This window comes from Marmota monax, unplaced genomic scaffold (genome assembly GCF_021218885.2).
Source record: "Marmota monax isolate L192 unplaced genomic scaffold, Marmota_monax_Labrador192_F-V1.1 WCK01_AAM20220418_F8-fsc00014, whole genome shotgun sequence".
NCBI lineage: Eukaryota > Metazoa > Chordata > Mammalia > Rodentia > Sciuridae > Marmota > Marmota monax.
In genome coordinates this window covers 15882488-15907503 of record NW_026695222.1, presented here as the reverse complement: position 1 = coordinate 15907503, position 25016 = coordinate 15882488, and the positions used below count along the sequence as shown (strand labels likewise).

Sequence of the window (25016 nt, the reverse complement as noted above, 5' to 3'; positions counted from 1 at the left end):
TCCCCTTACCAAGGCCCTCCCTGTGGGGTGCTGGAGTTGGCCTGTGTCCTACAGGAGCTCCCCACAACCCCTCTCTTTTTGCCCAGAGTTCCTGCATCAGCTTCTCATACTGGAAGGAGACAGTGTCTATCCTGTTGAACCCAGACCGTCAGTCACCTTCTGCCCTTGTCAGCTACATTGAAGAGCCCTACATGGACATAGACAGGGACTTCACTGAGGAGTGACCTTTGGCCAGGCCTCAGGAGGCTGCTGGGCCAGGGTCAGTATGGGTGAGGGTGGCTATGTGTGCCACACACCCTGCCTGTTCCTTGACCCTCCCCTGCCTCCCTGCCGCTCTCTGCCTGCCCCAGGTCTTTAGGCACAGGCTCAGTGGGAGGAAGCATCCTGGAAGCCCTGGGCCTCTGGGTCTGAGGGCCTCAGTCATTGGGGAGCCTCAGTTCCCTCACAGTTCACAGATGAGGACAGGGGCGCCATGCCCACCCTTCCCTCATAACCCTGGGACTCTTGGCCTGCCCAGAGGAAGGAAACTTACAAAAAGAGCTCTGAGCTCCTGCCGGGTCTCTCGGCTGCTAGTCCTGGGTTAGGGAGGAGATGGGGTTCCCCCGTGTATGAGCCAAGCCTCCCCTGGTCCTCAGGCAGAGGCTCCTGGACAGGGTTGGGGGTACCAGAGAATGCTGCCTTCCCTCAGGCCTACCCATCTGTCCTTCCCTCGTCTTCCTTCAACTCCTCTGGTTCTGTTTGCTCATTGACCGCTGTGTCCATCCCAGGGGGTTCCTCCAGAAGTTGGGGGGCCTTTTCTCTCTATCCCTTGGGGCACAGGGTGGCTGTGCCTGCCCTGCCCTGCCCCAGAGCAGCATCTCCTGCCTGAGCCCAGACACAGGAGCTTGGCTGGGAACTCACCCTTGGCCCCTCCTGTGTTGCCAATTTATTAACAGCAAATAAACCAAGTAAATGGAGACTATTAAAGAACTTTATTTTAAATGACTGATGTGGACCTGACTTTGTCCATGGGACTGTGTTCGCTTCCACTGAACCCGAGAAATGAGAACAACAGCTATTGCTGCAGACGTGGCCTTTATTTAGGGTAATCCAGGGCTTGGGGAGGTTGGAGTGACAGCCAAAGGGGGTGAAGAAACCACGGGACAATAGATATCCTTCTTCATAGCCCATGGGCTCGAGACTCAGGCTCTCACTCCTTGTGCTAAGAGGTGAGGGAGGATGAGTGAGCTGCACCACCTGCTAACCCAACCCATGCACCCCACATGGAAGGCGGTGCCCCTTGAGGCCCTCACCTTGGGGCCCAGGGCATCCCTGGTCCGCGCCCGCAGCTTATTGGCCTGGGTCTCTGCCATGTCAGCCCGCTCCTCCGCATCATCCAACTCGTGCTGGGCCTTGCGATACTTAGCCAGGTTGGTGCTAGCCTGCTGCTCCTGGGGGTATACACAGGGCCTTGGTTCTCCTTTGATAGTAACAAATGGTCATTCTGGTCCCCACCCCATCCCCAGAAGGAACGGGCTTCTCCTATTCTTCTACTCTATCTACCACCAGCCTCCCCCAGCACCAGGACCCACATCAGGAAAAAAGACAGAGAGACTACATCAGGAGGTGCCAGAGTGCCAAACTGCCCAAGAGAGGCAGCCCCCAAGCCTAGCCAGGGGAAAGCACACAAGGCTAGCGACAGCTTGGTCTAGTCCCTTCTGGAACTTTCAGGAAATTCTCTTCCTGCAGGGGGCAGGGTGGTCATTAAGCTCAGAGAATGGGAAAGCCTGCTGATGCCTCACCTGACCACAGGCCCTGGGGCATAGTTGAAATTGGGTTACCCTCAGCATCTGACAAGACCCCGGTGTGCTTACCGCCTCCTCAAACTGGCGCTTGTAGCTCTTGACTTTGCTCTGCAGCTTGTCTACCAGGTCCTGCATGCGAGCCAGGTTCTTCCTGTCCTCCTCGGCCTGGGCAGGCAAAGGAGACTCGGTTTGCCTCAATTGGGCCAGCTCCAGGGCCCCCCCACAGGATGGACCCCTTCACCCACCTGGTATACAAGTTCCTTGACCCGGCGCTCATGTTTGCGCACACCCTTGAGGGCCTCAGCATGCTTCTTCTGCTCTGCATCAAGCTCGGCCTCCAGCTCCCGCACCTGCAGAGACAGCCAGTGGGTGGACCTGCAGGCAGTTCTCAGCTGCCTGCCCACCCACCCTACTGGGGAAGGACAGTGGGGCTGCACACACCTTGGCCTCCAGCTTCTGCACCTGCTTCTTCCCACCCCTAAGGGCGGCCTGTTCCGCCTCCTCAAGGCGTGCCTGCAGCTCCCGCACCGTCTGTTCCAGAGTCTTCTTCATCCGTTCCAGGTGTGCACTTGTGTCCTGCTCCTTCTTCAGCTCCTCAGCCATCATGGCCGCCTATGAGGGAGGAGGTGGCATGGTCAGGAAGTGACCAGCCCAGGGAAGATCCTTTGGCCTCTGCTCCCCCCTGCCCCAACACAGCCCTGGCCCAGTCTCACATCAGTAATGGCCTTTTTGGCCTTCTCCTCAGCCTCCCGCCGCTCCTGGGCAGCCTCCTCTACCTCCCCGCTCAGCTGGGCCAAGTCCACCTCTAGCTTCTTTTTCTGGTTCAGAAGCCCCGTGTTCTAAGGGGAAGCAGAGTCTCAGCTGGCCAGCAGGCCTCTGACCCCTCCTCAGTCCCTGTGGACATCCTTGTCCAGACCCCACCTGTGAATGGAGGAGGTTGAGGCGCTCAGTGGCCTCCAATAGTTCCTGCTCTGCCAGCCTCCGGCTGCGCTCGCCCTGTTCCAGGGCAGCCCGCAGCTCCTCCAGCTCTGCAGCCAACAATGCTGTGCGGCGCTCCAGGGCCTGCGCCTGCTCACGGAGCTCAGCAGCCAGCCGCTGCTCCTCATCACGCCCTGCTTGTTCCTCCTTGAGTTGGGCCTGCAGCAGTCGCGTGGCTGCCTGTGCCTCCATGGCCTGGCGGGTGACATGGCCCAGCTGCAGCTCCAGGTCATTGAGGTCACCCTCCATCTTCTTCTTGAGCCGTAGCGCCTCATTCCGGGCCCGCGTCTCTGCATCCAGGGAGGCCTGCAGGGACTCCACTGCACGCTGATGGTTGCGCCTGTGGGAGGGCAGGCAGAAGGGCAGGCTCGGCTCATGGAGAGGCAGGTGCGGAGCATGCTCTCACAAATGCCTAAGGATTGCTGGAGATATGAACCCGGTTGGATAACAGTTGTCCCTCCCAGTAGTAAAACCCCTTGTGGCTGCCTGTTGTCCAACAAAGCAGGCTCACAGACAGAAGTGAGGCCCTGAGACAGACTGACTGGATTCTGGCTCTACCCCACTGTGTGATCTTGGGACAGTCTTCAGCCTCATGGAGATTTAACCTCTGGAGTGGCGAGAACAACCCCAACCTGAGAAAGCCATGATGCAGAGACAGACTAGATGCCTGTGCCATATGCTGCCACGGGCATAGCAACACTGCTTTCTACCATTGCTCTGCTCTCAGGAGGCTGGGAGGAGGGGTACCAGACCTCAGGTTAGTGCACTCCTCATCCTTTTCTGCCAGCTTTCTGTCCACTTCTGCCTTGACCTGGGACAGCTCCAGCTGGATCCGCAGTGTCTTAGTCTCCTCCAGTTCCAAGGCCCCCTGGGAATGCAGAGTAGGCAGTACGGGGTTGGGGCCAGGAGTGAGTGTTCAGGAAGCAGGGAGACATAGGTCAGCATCCACCCACCCCTGTAGCCAGTCCTGACCTCAGCCTCCTCCAGTGCTGCCTGCAGCTCACTCTTCTCCCCTTCCAATGCCTTCTTGGCTTTTTCTAGTTCCTGGATGCTCTTCCCGTTGAGGCTGACCTGGTCTGTGAGGTCACTGATCTCCTCTGCAGAATGGAGAGGGTGCTGAGGAGCACCCCTGGGCTCGCACCCCAACCCAGGTCACTTTCTACGCTCCTAATTTCCAGCGTAACCCTAAGATGCTTCCAACTCCACGTCCTACCCTGTAGGTTCTTGTTCTCCCTCTTGAGTGTCTCCAGAGCCTCAAGGGCCTCCTCATGGCTATGGCGTAGCCGAAAGAGCTCTGTGCCTAGGCCACGGGCCTCCCTCTGTGCCGCCTCCAGCTCCCGCTGCATCTCCTCCTCCTGTCGCCGCCGCTCCTCCAGGGCCCTCTCCAAGTGCCGCTGCTTCTTGTCCAGTGCAGCAGCTGCTGAGGTTGCCCGCTCCAGCTCCAGGGTCACATCCTCTGACTCGGTCTGCAGTCGCAGCTTGGCCTTCTCCAGTGATGAACACTTGGCATTTGCAGCCTCTACCCCCTCTTCTGCCTCCTGTAGCCGCAGGGCCAGCTTCTTTCTGGACCATGGACCAGACAGGGTGTGGACTATGGAGGTGGGGAGGCCAGCAGAAGAAGGGCCCTAGTATCTCCCCTTACCCCCTGCTGGCCCCAAGGCACAGGCATAAATGTGGTGATGGCCTAGCCACCAGATGCTCACTTGGCCTCTTCCAGCTCCTCAGTCCTCTGGATGGCATCTGCCTCATACTTGCTCCTCCACTGGGCCACCTCAGCGTTGGCCTTGGATAGCAGCCGCTGCATCTCAGCCTGGGCCTCAGCCTCCTCCTCATGCTGTTCCCGTAGGAGGTCACAGTCATGTCGCAAAGCCTGCACAGCATGGGCCAGCGCACTCTTGGCCTGCAGGGACATCGGGGGCCTCAGCATCAGTCTATGCTGATGGCCTCAGCATCCACCTGCCCACTCCACGATCACTGGTGCCAGTTCACCTTGCTCTCTTCCTCTAGCTGCCTCCGCAGTTCCTCCAGGCTCTGGGCAGCTGAGGCCTTCCCACGGCTCAGCTGGCTGATCAGAGACTCCTTCTCCTCCAGCAGGCGGCCCAGCTCCCCTACAGACAAAGGGGCAAGCAGGCAGGTCAGGTGGTACCTAGGTCCCACCCAGTGTGGCCCAGCTGAACCCTGACCTCACCATTCTCAGTCTGCAATCGCCCACGCTGGGTGTTCACATCTACCAGTTGCCGCTGCAGCTCCTCCACCTTGATCTTAGCCTCACTTAGCTGATCCTCATAGGCCCTGCACAGTTTCTCTGCACTGGCCTGGAAGTCAGAGTCAGGGGACAAGATGAGTTTGTGCACCTGAGGGCAGGATCTAGAGCTTCCAGTCACAGACTGGGACCTGGCATCAGGAACTAGAAAGCTAGATACGGGCCCAGGATTCAAGGGGAGATCAGAGATTCACCGTCAGGGTCAGGGGTTCTGTTGCTAGGCTCATAGCTTAACTAAGGTCTTGGAGTGAGAGGGCTGGATCAATCTCAGTGCAAATGGGTCAGGTGGACGTTAGGGTACTAGATCTGGTGTCAACCAAGGACAGTCACCAGAGGTCAAAAGTTCACAAGTCAAAGTTGGGTGCTGGGTTCAGAACAGGAGAATCATGACCAGTGTCAGTTCAGAGTTCAGGAATCAAAGGCTGAGGTCACAGCAACTATTGGGTCAAGGGTCTGAGGTCAGAATTGGAAGCTGGGTCAAAATGTTCTGGTGCCATCAGAATAGGGATGAGGAACCAGGGTTTGACATCAGGTCTGGTAGGGAAAGGTGGGATGCCATGTTAGTGGGTCCAGGGTCAGGTTCAGGGTGAAGGCTGCTGTGGGGTCAGTATTGGCATGGGGTGGCCAGGGGTCAGAAGGTGGAGTGAGCTGCTGGAATCAGACCTGGTTTAGAGTCAGGATGGGCCAGGGGTCCCAGGTCAGAGTGAGGAAGAAGGTTCATACCTTGCCTCGGGCCAGAGTCTCCACGCTGGCACCCAGATCGTCCACCTCCATGCGCAGCTCGCTCTTCTCCTTTTCCAGCTTTTGCCGTATCCGCTGCAAGCTGTCCACCTGTTCTCCCAGCTCAGCTGCGCCATCTGCCTGCTTGCGCCGCAGGGCTGCCACTGTGGCCTCGTGCCTCAGTGCCGCTTCCTCCAGTTCCCGCCGGAGCCGGCCCAGCTCAGCCTCGCGCTTGCGGCAGCCCTCACGCTGCCCGGCGGAGGCACCACCAGCTTCCTCGAGTCGCTCACTCAGCTCTTCCAGCTCCCGAGCCGCTTCTGCCCGCTGCTTTTCCACCCGGGCCCTGGCTGCACGTTCAGCCTCCAGCTCTTCCTCCAGCTCCTCCGCCCGTGCCTAGGTCAGTAGGTAGGTGGCAACATCAGCTTGGTGGGCCTCTGACCTGGGCCTGGCCTAGCTGCCCACCCTCCCCCATGCACCTGCAGCTCCTTGATCTTCTTCTGCAGCTGGGTGCCCAGGAGCTGCTCGTCTTCCACCCGCAGGTTCAGCTGACTCAGCTCTGAGTCCTTCCTGGGATCAGGAGGTGGGATAAGCCCGCTCAGGCCCTGTCATCCACCTGAATGGGCCCCCCCAACCTCCAAGCAACCTCCTCCCCTGAAGCTCTAAGGGCCTCATTCCTGTGCACCTACTGCCCTCATCCCTGAACCAGGAAGGGCAGGCCACTACCTCTGCCCTAGTGACCCATTTCTCAACCCCACCCCCCACACTCACTGAACCCCCACAGTAACAGGACTGAGAGAATCCAGAAGGGAAGAACCTGGTCACACCCCACACCTACTTCTTGAGCTTCTCCTCCAGCTGCTGCTTGTCCTGCGTAGTATCTGTCACCGCCTCCTGTGTCAGCTTCAGGTCGCCCTCGAGCTTGCGCTTGGCCCGCTCAGTGTCCATGCGCAGCTTCTTCTCCTGCTCCAAGGAGCACTCCAGCTGTGGAGCAGGCAGGGCTCAGCCTCAAGCTAGCCAGTACTTGCCCACCCACCCCACGGCCCCTCCGCAGCCCTAACTCACATCCTCCACCTGCTGCTCCAGCCGCAGCTTGGCCTTGGCCAGGGCACTGACACGGTCCTCCTCAGCCTGTAGGTCGCCCAGGGCCTGCTGGTGGGCCTCCTGCAATGCCTTCTTCTCCTTGGTCAGCCGGGCCACTGATTCATCCAATGTGGCCATCTCCTCTGTCAGGTTCTTCACCTGTGCCAGGGCCAGGGTCACCAAGGGGACATCCCTCACCATACTCTGGTCTCAGCAGCCACCACCCACCAACTGCCCCTTCCAGCTGAGGGGTCAGACAAGTCACTTCACTGTGAGCCTTCCTCAGGCTGAGTGGAGAAATTAATGGGCGAAGATCACTGAGCCCTGAGCACAGTGCACAGCCCAGAGTAAGAGACTGGGCCATGTCAGCTGACTGTGGTGTCCACAGGTATTTGAGCTGTTCCTGATCCTATCCTGGTCTAGTTGTAAGCACCTGTGAGAACCTGAACGCGCACCCTCCACCCCCAGCCTCACTTTCTCCACTGTATAATGAAGTCAGTACCCCAAGGCTGTGAGCCACCATTGTGCACATAAGTGATAGAAGCCACGTCAGGGGTGTGACTGGGGGTATGGGCTCCTGCTATCCAGGTCTCATGGTCCTGGCTGGATGAAAATCACTAGCACTTGCAGAGTACCTAGTGTGTGAAGCCCTGTGGAGTATGTTTGATGAAGGCCATTGACAAGCTGAACCCTCGGCTACCCTAAATGAGGTAAGTTCTGTTAACCATCTGACCAATGAGGAAACGAGGCCCACAGAGGCAGTTACCTGCCCCCAGGTTACACAATAGAGGACCAACAGAGTCAGGAGGGGATCTGAGGCTGCCTGGTCCCCACTGGTCCCCAGGCTGAGGCCCTTCCCCACAGCTGACCCTGCCCACACCTTGTTCTCAGTGGCTTGCTTTTCTTTCTCAGCCTTGGCCAGAGTCAGCTCCAGGTCATCAATGTCCTTCTTGAGCTCTGTACATTCATCCTCCAGCTTGCGCCGGCGAGCCGCCAGGTCGGCGTTCACCTCCTCCTCATCCTCCAGTCGCTCATTCAGCTCCTTCACCTTTGCCTCAAGCTGCACCTTGGACTTGATCAGCAGGTGGCAGCGCTCCTCAGCATCTGCCAGGTTCTCCTGCTCCTAGAGGGGACACAGAGTAAAGCCAAGCTGACGCAGGGCCAGCTGAGGCAGGACCAGCCAGGCCATTTGTTTGTCCATGAGGTTTGACATCCACACTCAGCTGGGCCCTGAAAACCAATGCCTTGACCTGCTCTTGGTCCTAGTGAGGAGAGGGGCAGAAGTGGCACCATGAAGAAAGTAACATTCCACAGGCTGGGGCAACCCATGGAGTGAGGCCTAAGAAGCACTCTAGGAGGAAAGCCCATTGCCCACACCCACAAGCTGGGCTAAGGCCTCGAGAGGTGGGCTGGGAAGTGTCAGGCATGTGGAGCCCTGCATGGCCGCACAGGGCTCCTGGAGACTGTCCTTGAAGGGGCTCTGTGTTCTCTCCCTGTTTCCTCGCTGCCTGGCTGCATAACTATCTCCGGCACTACTGATGACCACGGGGCTCTCCAGTGCTAGCCTGGGGCTGGCAGCAGCAATACTCAAACTCTGTGCTGAAGGAAGGACAATTTGTGCTATGCGCCTGGAGAGTTTCCAGACCCTTGGTCCCTACCCTCTGGTTAAGGCCCTGTCGCTACCACCTAGGTGCCTATGGCCAGATAAGGGAGCAAGGTTCCATTTCAGGGGCAGCAAGGAAGGGAAAGCTGGGGAGACCACTCCTCTGCAGCTTCAGGGGTGAGGGCTTTAGGACACAGGGACAGACAAGGCCTGCCGATGGGGGGGCCTTATTACATGGCACCTTCAGAGTAGGGAGAAAGACCCAGGTTAAGACCTGAGCAGCCAGAGCATTCCAGGGCCACCCTGGATTTGGATTTTGGGGGGTGTTTCTTCAGGGGATCCTGGGATTCTCAAAGTGCCAAGAGACACCAAGTCAATAAAGGGACTCCCTCATCCTCTCCCCACCCCACCACCACTCACTGCCTGTAGCTGCAAGGCCAGGTCATTCTTCTCCTGGGTGACACTGACATGAGTCTCTTCCAGCTCCTGGCGCTTAGCCTCAGCAGCAGCGAGTGCCCCTCGAAGCCCCCGCAGCTCTGCTCGCAGGGCCGCCAACTCCTCCTCAGCCTGTGCTGAGCGCAAGAGTGGCTTCATCTTGAAGAAGAGCTTCATCCATGACCAATTCTTGACAGCGTTGAAGGCTCGGATGTTCCACTGGATGGTGAACAGGGCATCTCTGGGGAGAGGCAGCCCCTGTGAAGCAGGCCCAGTACTGCCCACTTCAAGGTGTGACTGAAGTTGTTGGAGCATCCCACTAAGAATGTGTTACCACATCTAGTCTTCCTAATGGCCCTGTGGAGTGGGTCCTTACACCTCTGCGTTAGGGGCAAAGACGAAGGGGCAGCCCAAGGCCCCTCAGGCCTGCCTCCAGGAGGTGCTCATGAGCCCCACATGTCTAGAGCAGCCTCTGCAAGAGTTCAAAGGCAGCAGAGGGGCTCAGCCACCAGGCTGTAGGGTCTGCCGCCTGGGTGTACTGCCCAGCACTCACTGGCTCTTTACTGGATCTGCCTCTTTTGCTGAGGGGGTAGAGGTAATCACAGCACCTACCTCTTAAGACTGCCTCAAACTTTAGTCAAGAAAATACAAATAAGGTATCTGTCCTGAGGCCTGGAAAACACTGAAAGCCATTCTGACTTCTCCAAGCCCTGACTCCAGTGGTATGCAGTGGAGTGGCAGGTGCTCTCAAATCTGGAGGCATGGAAATGGAGGCTGAGGGTTGGGGGCACAGAACAGATCCTCACCCCAACAAGCCATCGGAAGGGTAACTTGACCACAAGCCAGCATGACAGGGCTGTAGAGCCTGGTGGTTTTGTGAACCAAAGGACAGTGATCACACCCACCATCCTGTCCTCATCCCTTGTCTCATACCCACCTGCCTCCCAGCATGCGCTGGTACTCAAGTCTCATGAGGCGGCCCCGGCTCCGTGCCTGTAGCAATGTCAGCACCTTGGCCAGGCGCTGATCACGGAGCTCCTCTAGGACACCTAGAAGCCCAGCCTTGAAGAACACCTGGAGGTGGAGGGGACAGCCAGGTGTGACTCCTGCCCAGTGTGACCCCCACACCCAGGGTCAACCCTAATTCCAGTGTGCCTGGACCTTGGTGTGGCCAAACTGGTACTGGGCGTGTTCAATGTCCAGTGAGCCCAGCAGCTTCTCTGTGGCCTTCCTGCTGTCCATGAAGGTGTCATCTGGGATGGCACTGGGATTTAGGATGCGGTACCTAGGAAAGCAGGGGAAGGCTGGTGAGGAGAGGATGGGACACAGGCCACTGAGAATGGGGAAGCCATAGACAGAGAAGGAAACTGGGTAGCAGGGAACCATTCCTGGCCTTTCAGGAGTGGAAGCAGAAGTTCCAGAGAGGCACACTGAACAAGGCTGCAGGGAAAGTAGTGCCACATTGGGGAGCTGGGCACGTTCTGTTTGAAACCCTCAAGGTGTGTTTAAATGCCCTCAGGAAGTTCTTTAAGAGGATGTAGTTTTGACAAAAGACATCTGCTACCTTTATAATTATTCTAAAGCCAAAAAATTAAAAGGTGACATCCTGTACCACATCACAAAACTGAAAAAATTCTTCTCAAAATGAGTAAGGGGCTAGGCATGGTGGTGTATACCTGTAACCCAAGTGATTCAAGAGCCTGAGGCAGGAAGATTGTAAGTTCGAGGCCAGCTTCAGCAACTCAGTCAGGCTCTATGCAACTTAACAAGATCATAACAAAATAAAAAATAAACAGGGCTGCGAGCCGGGCGTGGTGTGTATGCCTGTAATCCCAGCAGCTTGGGAGGCTGAGACAGGAGGATTGCAAGTTCAAAGCCAGCCTCAGCAATGGCAAGGAGCTAAACAACTCAGTGAGACCCTGTCTCTAAATAAAATACAAAATAGGGCTGGGGATGTGGCTCAGTGGTTGAATGGCCCTGGGTTCAATCCCTGGTACCAAAAAAATTTTAAAAAGCAAGGATTCCCAGCACAACCATTTCTTAAATGGACACCTATACACATGCATAGAGGGCCATGTGGGCTGTAGCCCTTCACTCGGTGGACTCACTAAATAAAGCACGCGGTTCACTAAACCATGGGATGTTATATAGCCCAAAACAAAAAATGATGCAGACTTATGCTGCTGATAAGGAACAATCTTCAAGACTGGCAGCTACATGAAAAACAAACTGTGAGAGCTCCTGCGCCAGCACGGACAGTGTTTGATGAGATATCCTTTACAAATGACTATGTGGATGCCCACAGTTACTTCTAGAAGGGGAAAGAACTCTAGATACTTGTAGTCTAACAAAATCAAATCTATGGAGGGAAGATGGAAGGGAGCTGATGGCAGTGACTGAATGCTCACTGCATCAACCATCATGAAGTCCAGCTCTCCTGAGCTCCAGAAGAATAAAGCAAACTTCCTCCTTGACTTCTCTTCTGCTGCATACATTTCCAACTTGACATGCTCAAAGCAGAGTTCAAACCATTACCCTGTCACTCCCCCCAATCAAAATGCTCCGCCTTTCATCTTGCGTCAACTTCCCAATTGCTCAGGCCCCAAACCTGGGAGGCACCATACTCTTTCCTTTTTCTTCCTTACTCTGTATCCTAGTCATTGTCAAGGCCTGTTGGCTCCATCTCCCATATTTACCCCAAGTCAACTCACTTCTCTTCCCAAGCCCCTCCCAGGTCTGAGCCACCACAGGGAGGCCTGCCCAGCCTCTCACTGTCCCCGGCCTCCTCTTCAGGGACTGGAACAATCGTTTATCCCTTAGGCTCTATGTAAGCCTTTCCTACAGCATCCACCTGGAGCTGAGATCAGGGGAGGACAGCAAGGGTGGACTGGAGAAGGAGCCAGGCAGGGCCAGGGGCCACCCACCGCTGCCTGAAGTCAGCATAGAGCAGCCTGTTGGGGAATCCTTGGCGGCAGATGCGGATCCCCTCCAGGACCCCATTGCAGCGTAGCTGGTGCAGCACCAAGAAGGCATCCATGACCCCTGGACGTGGTAGGGAAAAGGGAAAGGTCAGAGGTCTCGGGATCTACTTCAGGTATCACAGAGAATAGTATAGGCCCAAGGTTTGAGGCCTATAAGACCCTGCAAGGTGAGGGGGGAAGACTGGCTTCCCTTCTCCAGTGTCCCCCACATACCCAAGCCAGCCCTGGGGATACTACCTGGGGTCTTGTTCTCGTTGGGGACAATGCAGCGAACAAAGTGGGGCTGTGTGGCCCGCAGGTTGGTCATCAATTTGTTGAGGTTCTCCTGGGAGTGGGGAGAGTGGGGAGAAGGTACAGAAGGCAGAGAACCAGAATTGGATGCCACAGTGCATTGGGGCTGGAGAGGACTGGGCAGGGGTCCTAAATGTAGGTACTGGGAATGCAGTTCAGTAGTAGAGCGTCTGCCTAGCATGCATGAGGCCCTGGGTTCGATCCCCAGCATGCCAAAAAACACATCAGAGGTACCTAAATGTGCCTGCACCTTTGTTCTTTCACTCCTGCTCTATATGGCTTGGTCCTCTCCCATCATCACAACCAAAGCCTCCACCCCGCAGATCCCCATCCCTCACAGAGGCCCGTGGCTCCCTCCCCTTTCCCCCAGCCCTGCCCAGGCAGCTTGGGGACAGGTAGCAGCACAGACTTGCTGTGATGTTCACGTGGAGACGAGTTAAACATCACTGCAAGTCTTAACAGCCACCCGCCCAGGGCGCAGGGGACATGGCGGGGAGCAGAGGATGGGCTGGAGGCTGGTGAGGGTGAGGGTTTGCACAGGGCCCACTCTGGGCCTCACCTTGTGCAGCTGGGACACCGTCTGGAACGATGCTGCCTTCTTGCGCTTCTCTTTCACCCCAGACTTAGGGGGCTCAGCTATTGAGAGACATGGGACCCAGTCAGACACTCCAGAGAATGCCACTCTGTGGGCCCCTGTGGGAATGGCAAGCTTGTCCCTCAGTACTCACTGGAGCAAGAGCCTGCATAGTTCTCATAGAGGGTGGCCAAGAGCCTGTTCTGTGACTTTTGAAATATGGGGACCACAGTCTCATTCAAGGGATCCTTGTTTTTCTCCAGCCAGCCCACAATGCTGTAAGGCACCTAGCAGAGGCAAGACGGGTGCTGAGCCAAGGCGAGGGAACCCTGAGGAGGGCATGGCCGAGGGCTGCGATTCCAACATGTACCTACCACACCTGCATAGTGGACCACCTCAAAGTGGGCCTGGTACTTGCGCTTCTTGTCAGGCCGAGGCTGCTGGAAATTGGGTGATTTCCCTGCATGGTTGTCATAGAGCTTGGCCCGGAAGCTGGCATCAGAGGCCTTGGGGAACATGCACTCCTCCTCCAGGATGGACAGGATGCCCAGCGGCTGGGGACAGGGAACAAACTTGAAGCTCCAGACCATCCTGGCTGAGCTGGACCCTTGTTCCCCAGACCACCTCCCTCTGGGAAGGCATTTCAGCCCCAACCCATTTCAGATCCCACCTCAACCCCGCAGATCCCCATCCCTCACAGAGACCAGACCCACTACTGGGAGCCCCACCTCCTAAGAGAGAAAAACAAAGTGTGAGTGTTGGCTTCTAACCCACTTATGCACAATTCACAACAACTGAATTTTGTTTGCTCATGATGTATGTAAACCCAAACTGGCATCTCACCTCCTCAACATCCATGACTCACACATTCTCATATGCAAATACATAATAAAAACCAGAGGCCACCAAGTTCACGTGGCTTCCTCACTATCTGTGGGGACTTTATGCCTCACTAAACTTCACTTAAACTGAAATTTAATTAACCTATTAAATGGGAAAATGATTATCTTTAGTGCCGATATAACAACAAAAGAAATCAATCACCAAAATGCCCAGCAGTTGGGGATTAAATGAGAATCATGTGCTCCAGGACCTATTCTGTGCAACAATATTCAAAATACATGTTCAGAGGAAAAGTAAGATATGAACCGAGTTTGTATCCATAAAGAAAGTAAATACTCAGGACAAAGGATTTGGAGGAAATTAACTCAAGGGCCAAGACAGGCTGTATTAAGTTGGAGGGAAACATTTTTAACTTTTTATTTATTTTGGTTTTTAAAAAATATTTTTAGTTGTAGATGGACACAATACCTTTATTTTGTTTATTTAATTTTTTTATATGGTGGTGAAGATCAAACCCAGCGCCTCACATGTGTGAGGCGAGTATTCTACCACTAAGCTACAGCCCTAGCTCTTACCCCTTTATTTCTAATATTTATTTCCAAATTTAATTTTACTCCATTCGATACATTGGGGAAATATATAATGTTTCACAATTAAGTAAACATGGAAATACTCTGTCCTGCGCAGGGCAATTCTGAGGACTCCGTGAAATTTTGGCTGCAAAATTATGTGCACCCATGGTGGGTGTCATTGCCAACAGACTTTCATACTCATGTTGCTCACACAAACCAACACGGATTCACATCCAATGCAGCACATCGACGCAAACTTTCCCACTCATACCTAAGTACACAGTCACAATCACACATGCATATGCTTACTTCAATGCAAAACCACTCACGCACACTTACACAGGCTTTCTCACAAACAAGCACACACTCCCCTCCTCACAGTGGCCTTGCCTGGGGCCCCACCTTCTCAATGAGGTCAATGCAGGGCTGCAGGTCAAGGCCAAAGTCAATGAAGACCCAGTCGATGCCCTCACGCTTGTACTCCTCCTGCTCCAGCACAAACATGTGCTGGTTGAAGAACTGCTGCAGTTTCTCATTGGTGAAGTTGATGCACAGCTGCTCAAAGCTGTTAAACTATGAGAGGGAGGCGGCCTCAGCAGAGGGGATACAGAGGAACATACACAAGCTCGCCCTGCCCCCTCCCACCGCAGTGCCTCGCCTCAGAGAGAACAAAGCCAGGGGTGTGGGCCTATTCTCACCTCAAAGATCTCAAAGCCAGCAATGTCCAGGACCCCAATGAAGAACTGCCGGGGCAGCTTTGTGTCCAGTGTCTGGTTGATCCGAGACACCAGCCACCGAAACAGCCGGTCGTAAGTGGCCTTGGCCAAAGCCCCCACAGCAAACACCACCTGGAGGGAAGAAGGCTGGGCTGGGACCCGGTAAGGAGGGGATCCTGCCCAGCTGTCTCCAGGTGGGCCTCCACTCACCTGCTCCACACTCTGCCCCTTGGTCACATACTCATTCCCTACACGCACCCGGGGGTGCAGAAGGCCCTTGAGGAGGTCCCCACTGCTGACGCCCATCAGGTAAGCAGCCTTATCAGCACCTGGGAAGGCACAAGCATTGGATAAGAAAGGAGGACGACAACAATGTGGGCACTTGGCTCTACTGCCTCAACCTGGGGTTAAGAGAAGGGTGGAAAGGGTTAAGTTCAGGGCCAGCACAGGGTCAGCCTCAGGAGGGTAAAGGTCTGGAGTTGAGTCAGGAGCACATAAGACTAAGGTCAAAGGTTGTGAACAAGAGTGAGGGCTAAAGATCACACAGGTCATGATAATGGGGTCAATGTGAAGGCCAGGTCAGACCAGGGTCAGGGCCCCCTCACTCTCAGTGCCATCAGCCTCAGCTTGCTCCTCTCGCTGCTTCTGCTTGAACTTCATGTTGCCAAAGTGCAGGAGGGCACCCACGATCTTGTAGCAGGCACACTTCTCATCCACACTGAAGCCCAGGATGTCCATGGCATGCTAAGGGTATAGGGAACACAGAGGGTTCAGAGAAGTCGGGGCCCCTCCAGGGTCCCCAGGCACTGCCTGCTTAGAGTGCTCCCTGATCCCTACCCAGCCCACACATTCATGAGGCCCCACAGCACAGGCACTCTGCTCAGCTCCCCTGCCCAACAGCCCATACGTCTGTGGCGATGAGTTCCTCTCCATCGTCCATATTATCCACGGTGATGACACCCTGGCTGCAGAAATGGTAGTCGTAGGGGTTCATAGACAGAAGCAGCATATCTGTGGGCACAGGGAGCAAAGGGCAGATCAGGCTACATCCACCAGGCTGCTCTCCCTCCCCCATCCCAGCATGACAGACCTTAGGGGGTCCAGCCAGCAGCAGTCTAGGGCCCTCCCAGGATTGGCCTAGAGCCTGTTTCTGATCCCCAACCCCATACCTTCTTTTTATTTGTTCAGTTTTTTGTTTGTTTGTTTGTTTGAGTACTAGAGATTTAACCTAGGGCCTTGTGCTTGTTAGGCCAAGAGCTCTACCATGGGGCTACACCCCAGTCCCTTTTATTAGTTTTGTGTGTGTGTGTGTGTTTTAATTTGGGGGGATTCTCTTTATTTATGCTTCACTGAGGAATGAACCCCAGTCCCTCATGGCCATCCCTCTGGCCCAAATTCCTAGTGCCAGGACACAGGGAAGGCCAGATTCTGCCCTCAAGGAGCTTATAAAGGAGGGAATTTATGAATGGTCACTGGGTCCACTGTGGCATAGATCAGGGGACTTTAATCTCAGGAGGGACTTCAGTTTCTCACAACACTGCCAGGCTGCTGCCGGCACAGGAAAGAGAGAACTCAGTAATAACCAGAAGGCCCAGAAAGGAGTGAGGGACAGAACAGGCGCTGAGTACCCAGGAGGGAACAGCCATCCCAGGGGCTGGCCTTCTGAGGCCCAGGAAGGGCCAGGGAGTCCCTTTGGGTTATGACTCCTCCCCTCCATCCCTGGCCCTCACCCTGCAGCTCTGGCTTCTTCCCAGAGAGGATCTGGTAGTAGATGTGGTAGCCACGCTCACCAGGCAGTTGGAAGATCACTCGAGATTTCTCTAGGAGATCTGAAGAAAGGGGCACTGACCTTCCATCTCCTATACCTCCCCAGAGCAGTCACTCCGAGGGGACAAGGGATAGGGAGGAAGTGACAGTGAGGCACAAGGGGTGTGTAGGGTTGCTGTGTCCACACACAGGTCTGCATGTGTTGGGAGGGTCTCTCTCCGTCAGCGCCTGTGTCACTCTGTGAGATGTGTGTCTATTTGCACCTGTGTATCTCTGGCCAGATGATGAATGTGTATTCTCATGAGTGGGTGTGTGCCCGTGTGTGTCTGTGTGGAGATTTCTATTTGCGGTGGTTAGCCTGGGTGTGCTATCTATCAGATTTGACATGCATCCAAAGGTGGGAGGCAGTCAGCACAAGGACTCTCCTGTGCAAACCATTCGTGTGGCCCAGGCATGGTGTCTGGGTAACTGGACTGTGTCAGAATGAACAACCACCCAGAGAGGTGTTAGGAGCATCCAAGCAGGTTTTCTGGAAGGGTGGGAGACATGTCGACATGAGGCTAAGGCAGGAGGAGCAGAGGGCAGGTACCCTGTCAGGGGCCATGGACAAGGCAGGATGCAGGCAGAGGCCAAATCACAGCGGCCTTACTGGCTAAATAAGGATTGGGGTCTCCATCTTCAGATAACAAGATTTGGGGAAGGTTTTGAAGCAGGAACAGGTTAGGATCAGAGAGACTGCGGCTGGAAGACCAAGCAGAGGAGTGAGGCTGGGAGCCCCTAGGGAAGCTGGTGTGACATTATGGTGAAAGCAGGATGGCCTGAAATGGGCAGTGGTCTGATGGTGGAGCCCAGAGGACTTGAGAGGGATGCTAAGACTGAGTGGAAAGGCTCAAGCCAGCTCTGTCCCTCCCCACCCCACCCCTCCTCTCACCCGGACTCACAGCTGTCAATATCCGCAGAAGCCAGCTTCCCAGAGGGACCAAAGTGAATGCGGATGAACTTGCCCTGCAGGCAGAGGGGCTGCCCTGAGCCAAGGGGCTCAGCCGGTGTTGCCCAACCCACTGAAGCTCCCACCACAGGGATCCTCCTGGCTGCTGATCTCCCTCCACCCCCAGCCACCCATCACCCACTCCCACCGCAGCCACTCACAAAGCGGGAAGAGTTGTCATTCCTCAGGGTCTTGGCATTGCCAAAGGACTCCATGGCAGGGTTAGCCTCAATGATTTGATCCTCAAGGGTGCCCTAGTGTGGGGCAGGGGTGAGGGATCTGTCAGTCCTGGGCCTGCTGACTGGGAAGGCAGGGCAGCCCACGGACCCTCTGGTTGGGAAGGACCTCAGGACCTCATCATTGTTAACCCCTCACAGTGGCCCCCATACTTACCCCAGTTTTTGTTGCCAGAAATTGCTGGAGTGTGGGGAGAAGGAATATAATATTAGAGGATGTGAGGTCTCACCATGTGTTGGGGGAAGGAAGAGTTAGGAGGACAGTGAATGTTAGTCACCAAATATTCACAACAGTGAATGCAGCTCCCCCGCCCCATAGCTTGGCTCCCTGGGCTATTAGGAGCGATGTTAGAAAGGCTAAGTGGGCACAGTCCTAGCTAGCAGCTTCAGGCAGGGGCTGCATTAGGGTCTCCTCCTCACAGCCCATTCCCTCCCCTGTCCAGTATTCCCTCATTTTCCACGCCTATGCAGTGCTGCCCGTCCCAAGCCCTAGGGGCTCCTGACTAAAATCTACTCCGCTTCAGAGCCCAGCCAAAGTGCCCCCTCCTGCAGGAAGGCCTCCCTGATGCTCTGTGGTGGGGAGAGACCACTTTCCTGCTCTGAACCTTCTTACCCTAACCTCCCTCTGATGGCTCTTCTATACACTTCTTTGTACTGTGATTAGGTGTGTTTTTATTATATGTTCTACATCTATTATTATTCAAAATGGCCCTACCAGGCACATATTATTAGCCCTAATTTGCAAATGAGAAACCTAAGACCCAGAACTGGGAGCTGATCTGCCCAAGTGGGATGGCAGAGTGGGCCAAACCAGTATCCTGCCTCCCTCAATGCCTACAGTTACTGTGTTTCTCACCCAGAGGAACTTAAGGAACTGAGCCATGCTCCCCTCCCCTCCTAGCTCATCCTTCTCTCCCCTACTCTGGATGTCACAAGCCTAGGAAGCAAAAGAGAAGAAGGAAGGGATAAATTCTAGAGAGAGCAGATATGCCAAAAGGGACTTTGGGGGTTATTCATTCACTTATTCGCCTCCAGGGAGCCCAAGACTTTAAAATGGCCCCAAGGGTCGGTCGTGGTGGGGCACACCTGTAATCCCAGTGGCTTGGGAGGCTGAGGCAGGAGGATAGTGAGTTCAAAGCCAGCCTCAGCAAAAGGGAGGCCCTAGGCAACAACCCTGTCTCTAAATAGAATACTAAATAGGGCTGGGGATGTGGCTCAGTGGTTGAGTGCCCTTGAGTTCATTCCCCTGTACCCACTCAAAAAAATGCCCCCAAAGACACTGGTGGGAAGGAGGCAGAAGGAAATGGCAGGTCCCCCCTCTCCACACCTTCCATCTAGTATCTGTATGCAGGGCTCCCTCCAGGGCGGTTTAGCCAAATAAGAAGGAGAAGGGAGAGGGCTGGTACAGTTCCCACGTCCTGTGGGCGGCCTTTCTTCCATCTCCCTTGTCTGTCCATTTATCCTGGACTCCTTTCTGCCAGGTGCTCCCTGCCCCCAACGCAGTTAGTCCTTACCAGCTCTGGCCTTTCCCTGCCACTTTCCTACTGCTGGACCTACCTACCCAACTTTCTGTAGATCTCCCCAAAGGCCTTTTGGGGGTTTGGAAAACAGGGTGGGAAGGGATGGAAGAATACCAAAAAGTCAACAGCAAAAAACAAAACAACAAAAACAACAACGGCCACAACCAAAAAACAAAACAAAGGTCAAAAACCAAGAAAATAAAATGGGGGAAAAAAGAAAAGGAGGGAATAAAAAGTGGAAAAGAAGAAAAAAAGAAAAATGCCCCAGAATAAAGCAAGGCTCAACAGGACCGGGAGTGGAGGCTGTGCAGGAGGCCTTGGGCTTCCGGAAGGAAAAGGCAGCCCATTGTGGGGTTGATGCGTGGGGGTGAGGGGAGAGCCTCGGACTCTGAACAGCTGGCCCCTGAGCTAGAAGTAGAAGACAAGACCGAAAGGAAAAAAAAGAAAAAAAAAAAAAGACCCACCTCCTTTGTTTAAGAAATTTCCAAAGATCTTAGAGTACCACAGGTCACAAAATCATTGAGAACACCCAGTACCTTCTGCTCTGGCCACTGAACGTCTGTGTCAAGCCTGTTCCCTCTGGCAGCAGGTAACTGTTTGGGGTGTGGGAACAATGACTTCATAGGAAAAACACCTATTTGATAAGCCCTTTCAAAATATGAATGTCACAATGAAAGAGAAAAATCGCACCAAAAAGTTTAGAAACAGTATCATAGCACAGCTCGTCCGTGTTACAGGAGGGAACGTTGTGACAGGTGGGTATGAGGCCAACATAGCGTCACAGGTGGCCACAGTTTTTCAGGTTAAGCCTTGCTCAGGCCAGAGACTCCCACCAAGGTGAGAGGCTCAGGCAGGGCCGGGAACTCTGGGGAGTCAAAATTTAAAAAAGAAAAAAAAAAAAAAACAAGAAAGAAAGAGGGAGGAAAAAAAAGAAGAAGAAGAAGAAGAAGGGGAAGAAAGAAAAGAAAAAAAAAAGCGAGAAGCAGTGGGAATCTGTGCCCAAGCGGGCGAGTCTTACGGCCTTCTTGCCTGGCCCGTCTCCCAGGGCTGCGACGATGGCAAAGTACTGAATGACCCGCTTGGTGTTAACCGTCTTACCGGCCCCCGACTCTCCGCTTGGACAACACAAACATGAGTCACCAATGCCCATCTGGCCTAGTACCCCCAGCCCCAATGCCCTATCCTATGATACCCTTCTCTCCTTCCCCCATCACTCAACACCCAACTCAGTACCCCCAAATCCAAACCCTCAGGGAAAGATCAACCCTCCCTGTGCTTAAGCAAGCCAGCAGCCCATTCCTGTGAGGACAGGAATGAGGATGCCTCAGTCCACTGAGCACTAACTTAGCTCCAGGTGCTAGGCCAAGTACTTGACCTCCACTGGCTCAGTTAAGCCTTAGAAAAGAAACCCTGTAGACAGGCACCATTATCATTTTATGCATAAGGAAATGGGCCCCAGAAGTTCTGGACTGTCTCTGCTGTGTGCCACGCACATGTATCGACTCACTGACTCCTTATTATTCTACATGGAAGGTAGGATTGTTCTATTTTTATTGGTGAGGCTCAGAGGCCCAGGGCACAGAGCAGGAAATGGAAACATGAGAACCTGAATCCAGGTCTATCTGGTTTCAAGGCCTCTGCTCTTAACTACCAGGCTGCAAGTTTTTGCATGTGTGTGTGCATGTGTACACACAGACACTGTCCGTATTGGCTTGGCTGGACATGAACCCTATATGTAGGAAATCTACCACCTTCCTTTACCTTCAAAGGAAGAAGGATCAGATACAAGGAAATGATGAGGATGAGGAAGGGGAAAGGAAATCCCTCTTTCTCCCCCTTTTCTCTTGAAAATTAGAACCCCCAAAGGATCAAGGTGGGAGATTCTGGGCCTAGGGAGAGGCAGTACTGGAGCTGGGCATCCAGAAAGGCTCAGGTCTGATTTAGCTTCAGCTGGCACACTGGCTCCAGGTGGCAAAAGCCCTGCCCTTAAGCACCCTGGATTCAAAGCTGGGAAATAATTTTGGTTCTGTCCCCTTCCTGAGTACTTCCCACCCCACCCCCGCAGCCCCACACTCACGTGATCAGCATGGACTGGTTCTCCCTGTCTGGAAGAAAGGGGAGGGTAAGAAAAGTCAGCCAAGGAGGAACACCTGGCGTGTTGGGGCGGTGGGGGGCGGCAGCCCCCAACAACCCAGGACAAAACCAAGGACAGGTCTAATCTGGAGAGGCGCATGGCTGCGCTAGCCTCCTGCGGCATCAGAGGAGGGCAGTGCAAGAGGAGGGAAGGGCGTCCTCTACAGAGGCCTCCCTGGGGCTGGGCTAGAGGACTTGAGCGGAGGAGAGGAGTGGAGGCAGCTCTTACTGCGCAGCATGTCGTTGTAGGCATTATCTGCCACTGCGTATATATGAGGCGGGGCCTCTGAGCGGCGCTTTCCCTTGTAAGCGGCCACAACTGAAGCCGTGTAGACAGGGAGCCATTTGTAGGGGTTGATGGTGACACAGAAGAGGCCCGAGTACGTCTGAGGAGACAGTTTATAGGTAGGGTTTTGTTTTAGGGGTACAAATTCACATTCCCAGGCACCAGTCCCCAAAACACCATGACCCCTGCAATATCCAAGGAGCCACTTGAGGTGCCAGGCCACATCCTCTTGGCTGCGGACCCTACTCCCATCCTCAGGTCTGCCCCCAGCTGGTGACTCCGCCTCCACAGGGCACAGCTGAACCTCCTGCCTCGTCTCAGCGGTTATAGCTGCACCCCTGTGGTCCACGCCCTGGATTTGCCTCCACAGCACTAGGACTCCACCCCGCCCTACCTGCGGCCGCCTTTCCTTTTGCCTAGGCTGTTCCCCAAGCCCAACCTCTGCCACTACAGTTTGGCCCCTACAGCCCCAGAGCCATCCTTCCAGCCCACCTCTAGCCACAAGCATTGGCAGCCCCACCCCAGCCCACGGCTCACGTAAATCATCCAACGAGCATAACGCTGGCGCAGGTTGTGCAGCACCGAGGCCTCATTGAGGTGTGTCATCATGGCCATGTCCTCAAGTAAGTCGAATCGGGGCGGGTTCATAGGCTGCAACTCGGTTTCCCGTACTGTCAACACCTGCCAAGAAGGTGTGTCACAGCAGGCAAACCCACTGACCCTACCTCTTAACATTCCCAGACCCCAAAGTATGGATCCCAAGGGTCAGGAGCTTTGTCCCCAAGAATAGAGGGACTAATCTCAGGAAAAGGTAAGCTGAACCTTCTGGTCTTTGGTCTCCACGTTGACTCTGCCCCCGGTAGCCTCTGACTTGACCTCGGCCTCCACATAGGCATCCTGTTCATCTGGCACCCAGACCCGCTTCTTTCCTAGGTGCCAGAAAGATCATTGGGCCTTAGAGAGCTGCTTGAGCACCTCCAAGGGTTCAGGTGGGGTTCCCAAGCCTGTTCATAGAGTTGTACCCCTCCCAGAAGCTACTCCACCAGATCTCCAATGATGCCCTGATGGGATGTAACAGTCTGGGAAGCACATGTGCTTCAGCCCTATTTGCCCTACAACCTGGGGAAATCCCTCGTTCTCTCTAGGCCCATTCCCTCAAATGTAAAATGTCATGAGGCTTTCCTAAGGTCCTATATAAAGCAGCCCCTCAAAATCAGGCACATAACTTCCAGGGGGTTCCTGCCTTCCCCATTTCATTTATGACTCAGGTCTAACTGTCCTGTACTTTGCTGACACCTCTTTCCAGCTGGTCTCAGAGCTTTGGGTAGCACAGATTTTGTGGTAGTTAAACACATGGACTAGGGTTGCAGACTGAAGTTTCCCTTCCCTTCTACTTCTAGCCAAGAGACTCCTTCAGGACCTTCTACTTAACTTGAAGGTCCCAACACAACATAATGCAGACTCATTTGTTTAAAAAAAAAAAAAGAAAGAAAAAGAAAAAAAGCTTATTTAACAATTCAAGGTAGCAATAGCAGAATGCTAAATCAAGCAGCAGACCCTTCTAAGCTCCGTCCCCTGTGCAACCACAGAGATTACACACCCTTAAAGGCCCTGTCCCCCCCTTCCCCATTGTAGAGAAGATGCATACAAAGTCATCTGCTCTGGACCTGGCTCACAATAAGCACTCGATACCCATTGCCTATTGTTATTATTGTCCTATGAGCAATCCAAGTCATAAATAGTAGTCTTTATTTCTGTCTCTAACAAACAGTGACTTTGGCTCTGTGGAAAGCACTAAAAATAAGACCAGCATAGGTTTTGTAGACATGTTGGGAACATCAGCACACATGCTACTGGTCTCATCTCAGAGGCCTCAAGTTCCAGCCTGAGTCTTCACAAACTACAGCTCCAGGAGGCAGGTGGTATTATCCCATTTTATAGAGAGACAAATTGAGGCTTGCTGATAGACACACAGTGATGTACACATGATCCCTAGGATTTTAGCCTCTAAGACCCAGAATCTGAGGGCCAGGTCCAGAGCTAAGGCTGTCAGCCAGAGTGCCACTTCAGCCCCAACTGGAATGCCACTCCTCTCCATTCCTGATCTGAGTTCAGAAAGGCTTCTCTGAGGCTGTATCTATCCACCCTGCCCCCCAGCCTTCACTCACCATCCCACGGGACAGTGTGCACCTTCATCAGCTCCTGGTAGCCCTGGCGGAGGTAGCGGGCAGACTCTCCAAGTTCACTCACATCCATCATGGCAGTAAGACGTGGAGAAAAAAGGCCTGGAAATCTGGGGAGTTCAAGGCGGTCCTAGGCAGTAGGCATTGGAATATGGCAGTGACGAGGAAACTGAAGGACCAAGGGCCCCACACTGGGCAGGATCCTCCAACCCAGAAGGCCTGATACTAGGTGACTCCATGGGTGAGCCCCCAAAACACACACACACACACACACACATACACGCACGCACACATTCACACCCTCTCAAATACCACAGCATCCTCTCCTACAGATATGGAAGATCTTTATCCACCCATGGGAAATCTTGCCTGCCAACCATCTGGCTCCAACCCCAGCCCTGGTCACCCACCTCAGCACCACAGTGAGGGCAGGGAGTTGTGCTACCCCTTTTATTGCTGCCGTCAAGGTCATTGGAGGAGAGCTATGTCAGCAATCTCCACGTGTCACAGCCCCCCCAGCCTGGCCACAGGACACAAAAGGCAAATTCCCTTTTATCTCTACCAGCATGGCCCCTGGGCTATTTTTACCTCCCATTGTCAGGGGATCACAAAGGCAGAGAGAGACACTCCACTCAGAGACAGGGAGGCTGGGATTCAGAGACTGACAGGGGCAGAGACAAGGCAGTGGGGAGCTCAGAGATGGAAACTGAGTTACAGAAAATCTGATACACCCACAGAAAGACCCTCACCCTCAGAAACAGAGAACAAACAGACTCAGAGAGGGGAACCACAGAACGCCCTCTGAGGCCATCTACTTTCATTCTCCTTACACATCCAGGGATGCAGAATCCCAGAGAAAGAACACTGGCCAAGCCTCACAAATCAGCAGAGACAGATGCAGTAGAGAAACCGAGAGTGAGACATCCCTCTCCAGGACCTGGACACTGTCTCTTGTTGCCCTGCTTCTGTTTCCATCTCTCTGAGGGGACCTAGGGGAAAACATATAGGAAGAAAACCAGCCCTGGGGCCACAGAGTAAAGGAATGATTGAGCTGAAGAGGAAG

At 54.2% G+C, this 25016-nt stretch overlaps 2 protein-coding genes across 7 annotated transcripts in view; one reads left to right on the top strand and one right to left on the bottom strand.

Moving 5' to 3' along the window:
* Trpc4ap (transient receptor potential cation channel subfamily C member 4 associated protein) overlaps window positions 1-981 on the top strand; it is a 78094-nt gene extending 77113 nt beyond the window's left edge. For both annotated transcript variants that reach the window (XM_046432992.2, XM_046432991.2), the window contains exon 19: window positions 87-981. In XM_046432992.2, coding sequence (XP_046288948.1) covers window positions 87-224 — 138 coding nt within the window. In that variant the 3' untranslated portion in view covers window positions 225-981. The remainder of the gene's footprint in view (window positions 1-86) is intronic.
* Window positions 949-24452, bottom strand: Myh7b (myosin heavy chain 7B). 5 transcript variants are annotated; one of them, XM_046432985.2, is made up of 41 exons: window positions 23939-24357; window positions 22593-22699; window positions 22308-22451; window positions 21714-21870; window positions 21429-21456; window positions 20370-20466; window positions 17989-18012; window positions 17757-17849; window positions 17549-17612; window positions 16571-16669; window positions 15748-15851; window positions 15446-15584; window positions 15051-15169; window positions 14823-14972; window positions 14527-14697; window positions 13084-13263; window positions 12864-12996; window positions 12695-12771; window positions 12082-12169; window positions 11788-11905; window positions 10025-10148; window positions 9801-9937; window positions 8849-9104; window positions 7706-7948; window positions 6808-6984; window positions 6581-6726; window positions 6222-6312; window positions 5749-6138; window positions 4951-5077; window positions 4752-4870; window positions 4466-4662; window positions 3976-4325; window positions 3735-3859; window positions 3515-3630; window positions 2706-3102; window positions 2498-2623; window positions 2226-2396; window positions 2030-2134; window positions 1854-1949; window positions 1293-1430; window positions 949-1201 (listed from the first exon to the last, which is right to left on the bottom strand). In XM_046432985.2, the coding sequence occupies exons 1-41, from the start codon at window positions 24027-24029 to the stop codon at window positions 1190-1192; spliced, it is 5826 nt and encodes a 1941-aa protein (XP_046288941.1). In that variant the 5' UTR covers window positions 24030-24357; the 3' UTR covers window positions 949-1189. The 5 variants fall into 5 exon arrangements, with proteins under 5 accessions (XP_046288941.1, XP_058431632.1, XP_046288943.1 ...); XM_058575649.1 differs by lacking the exons at window positions 20370-20466; window positions 21714-21870 and adding an exon at window positions 24364-24452 and having other exon boundaries at window positions 21429-21452; window positions 23939-24083; XM_046432987.2 differs by lacking the exons at window positions 17989-18012; window positions 20370-20466; window positions 21714-21870 and having other exon boundaries at window positions 21429-21452.
* Between the last annotated feature and the right edge of the window lie 564 nt (window positions 24453-25016).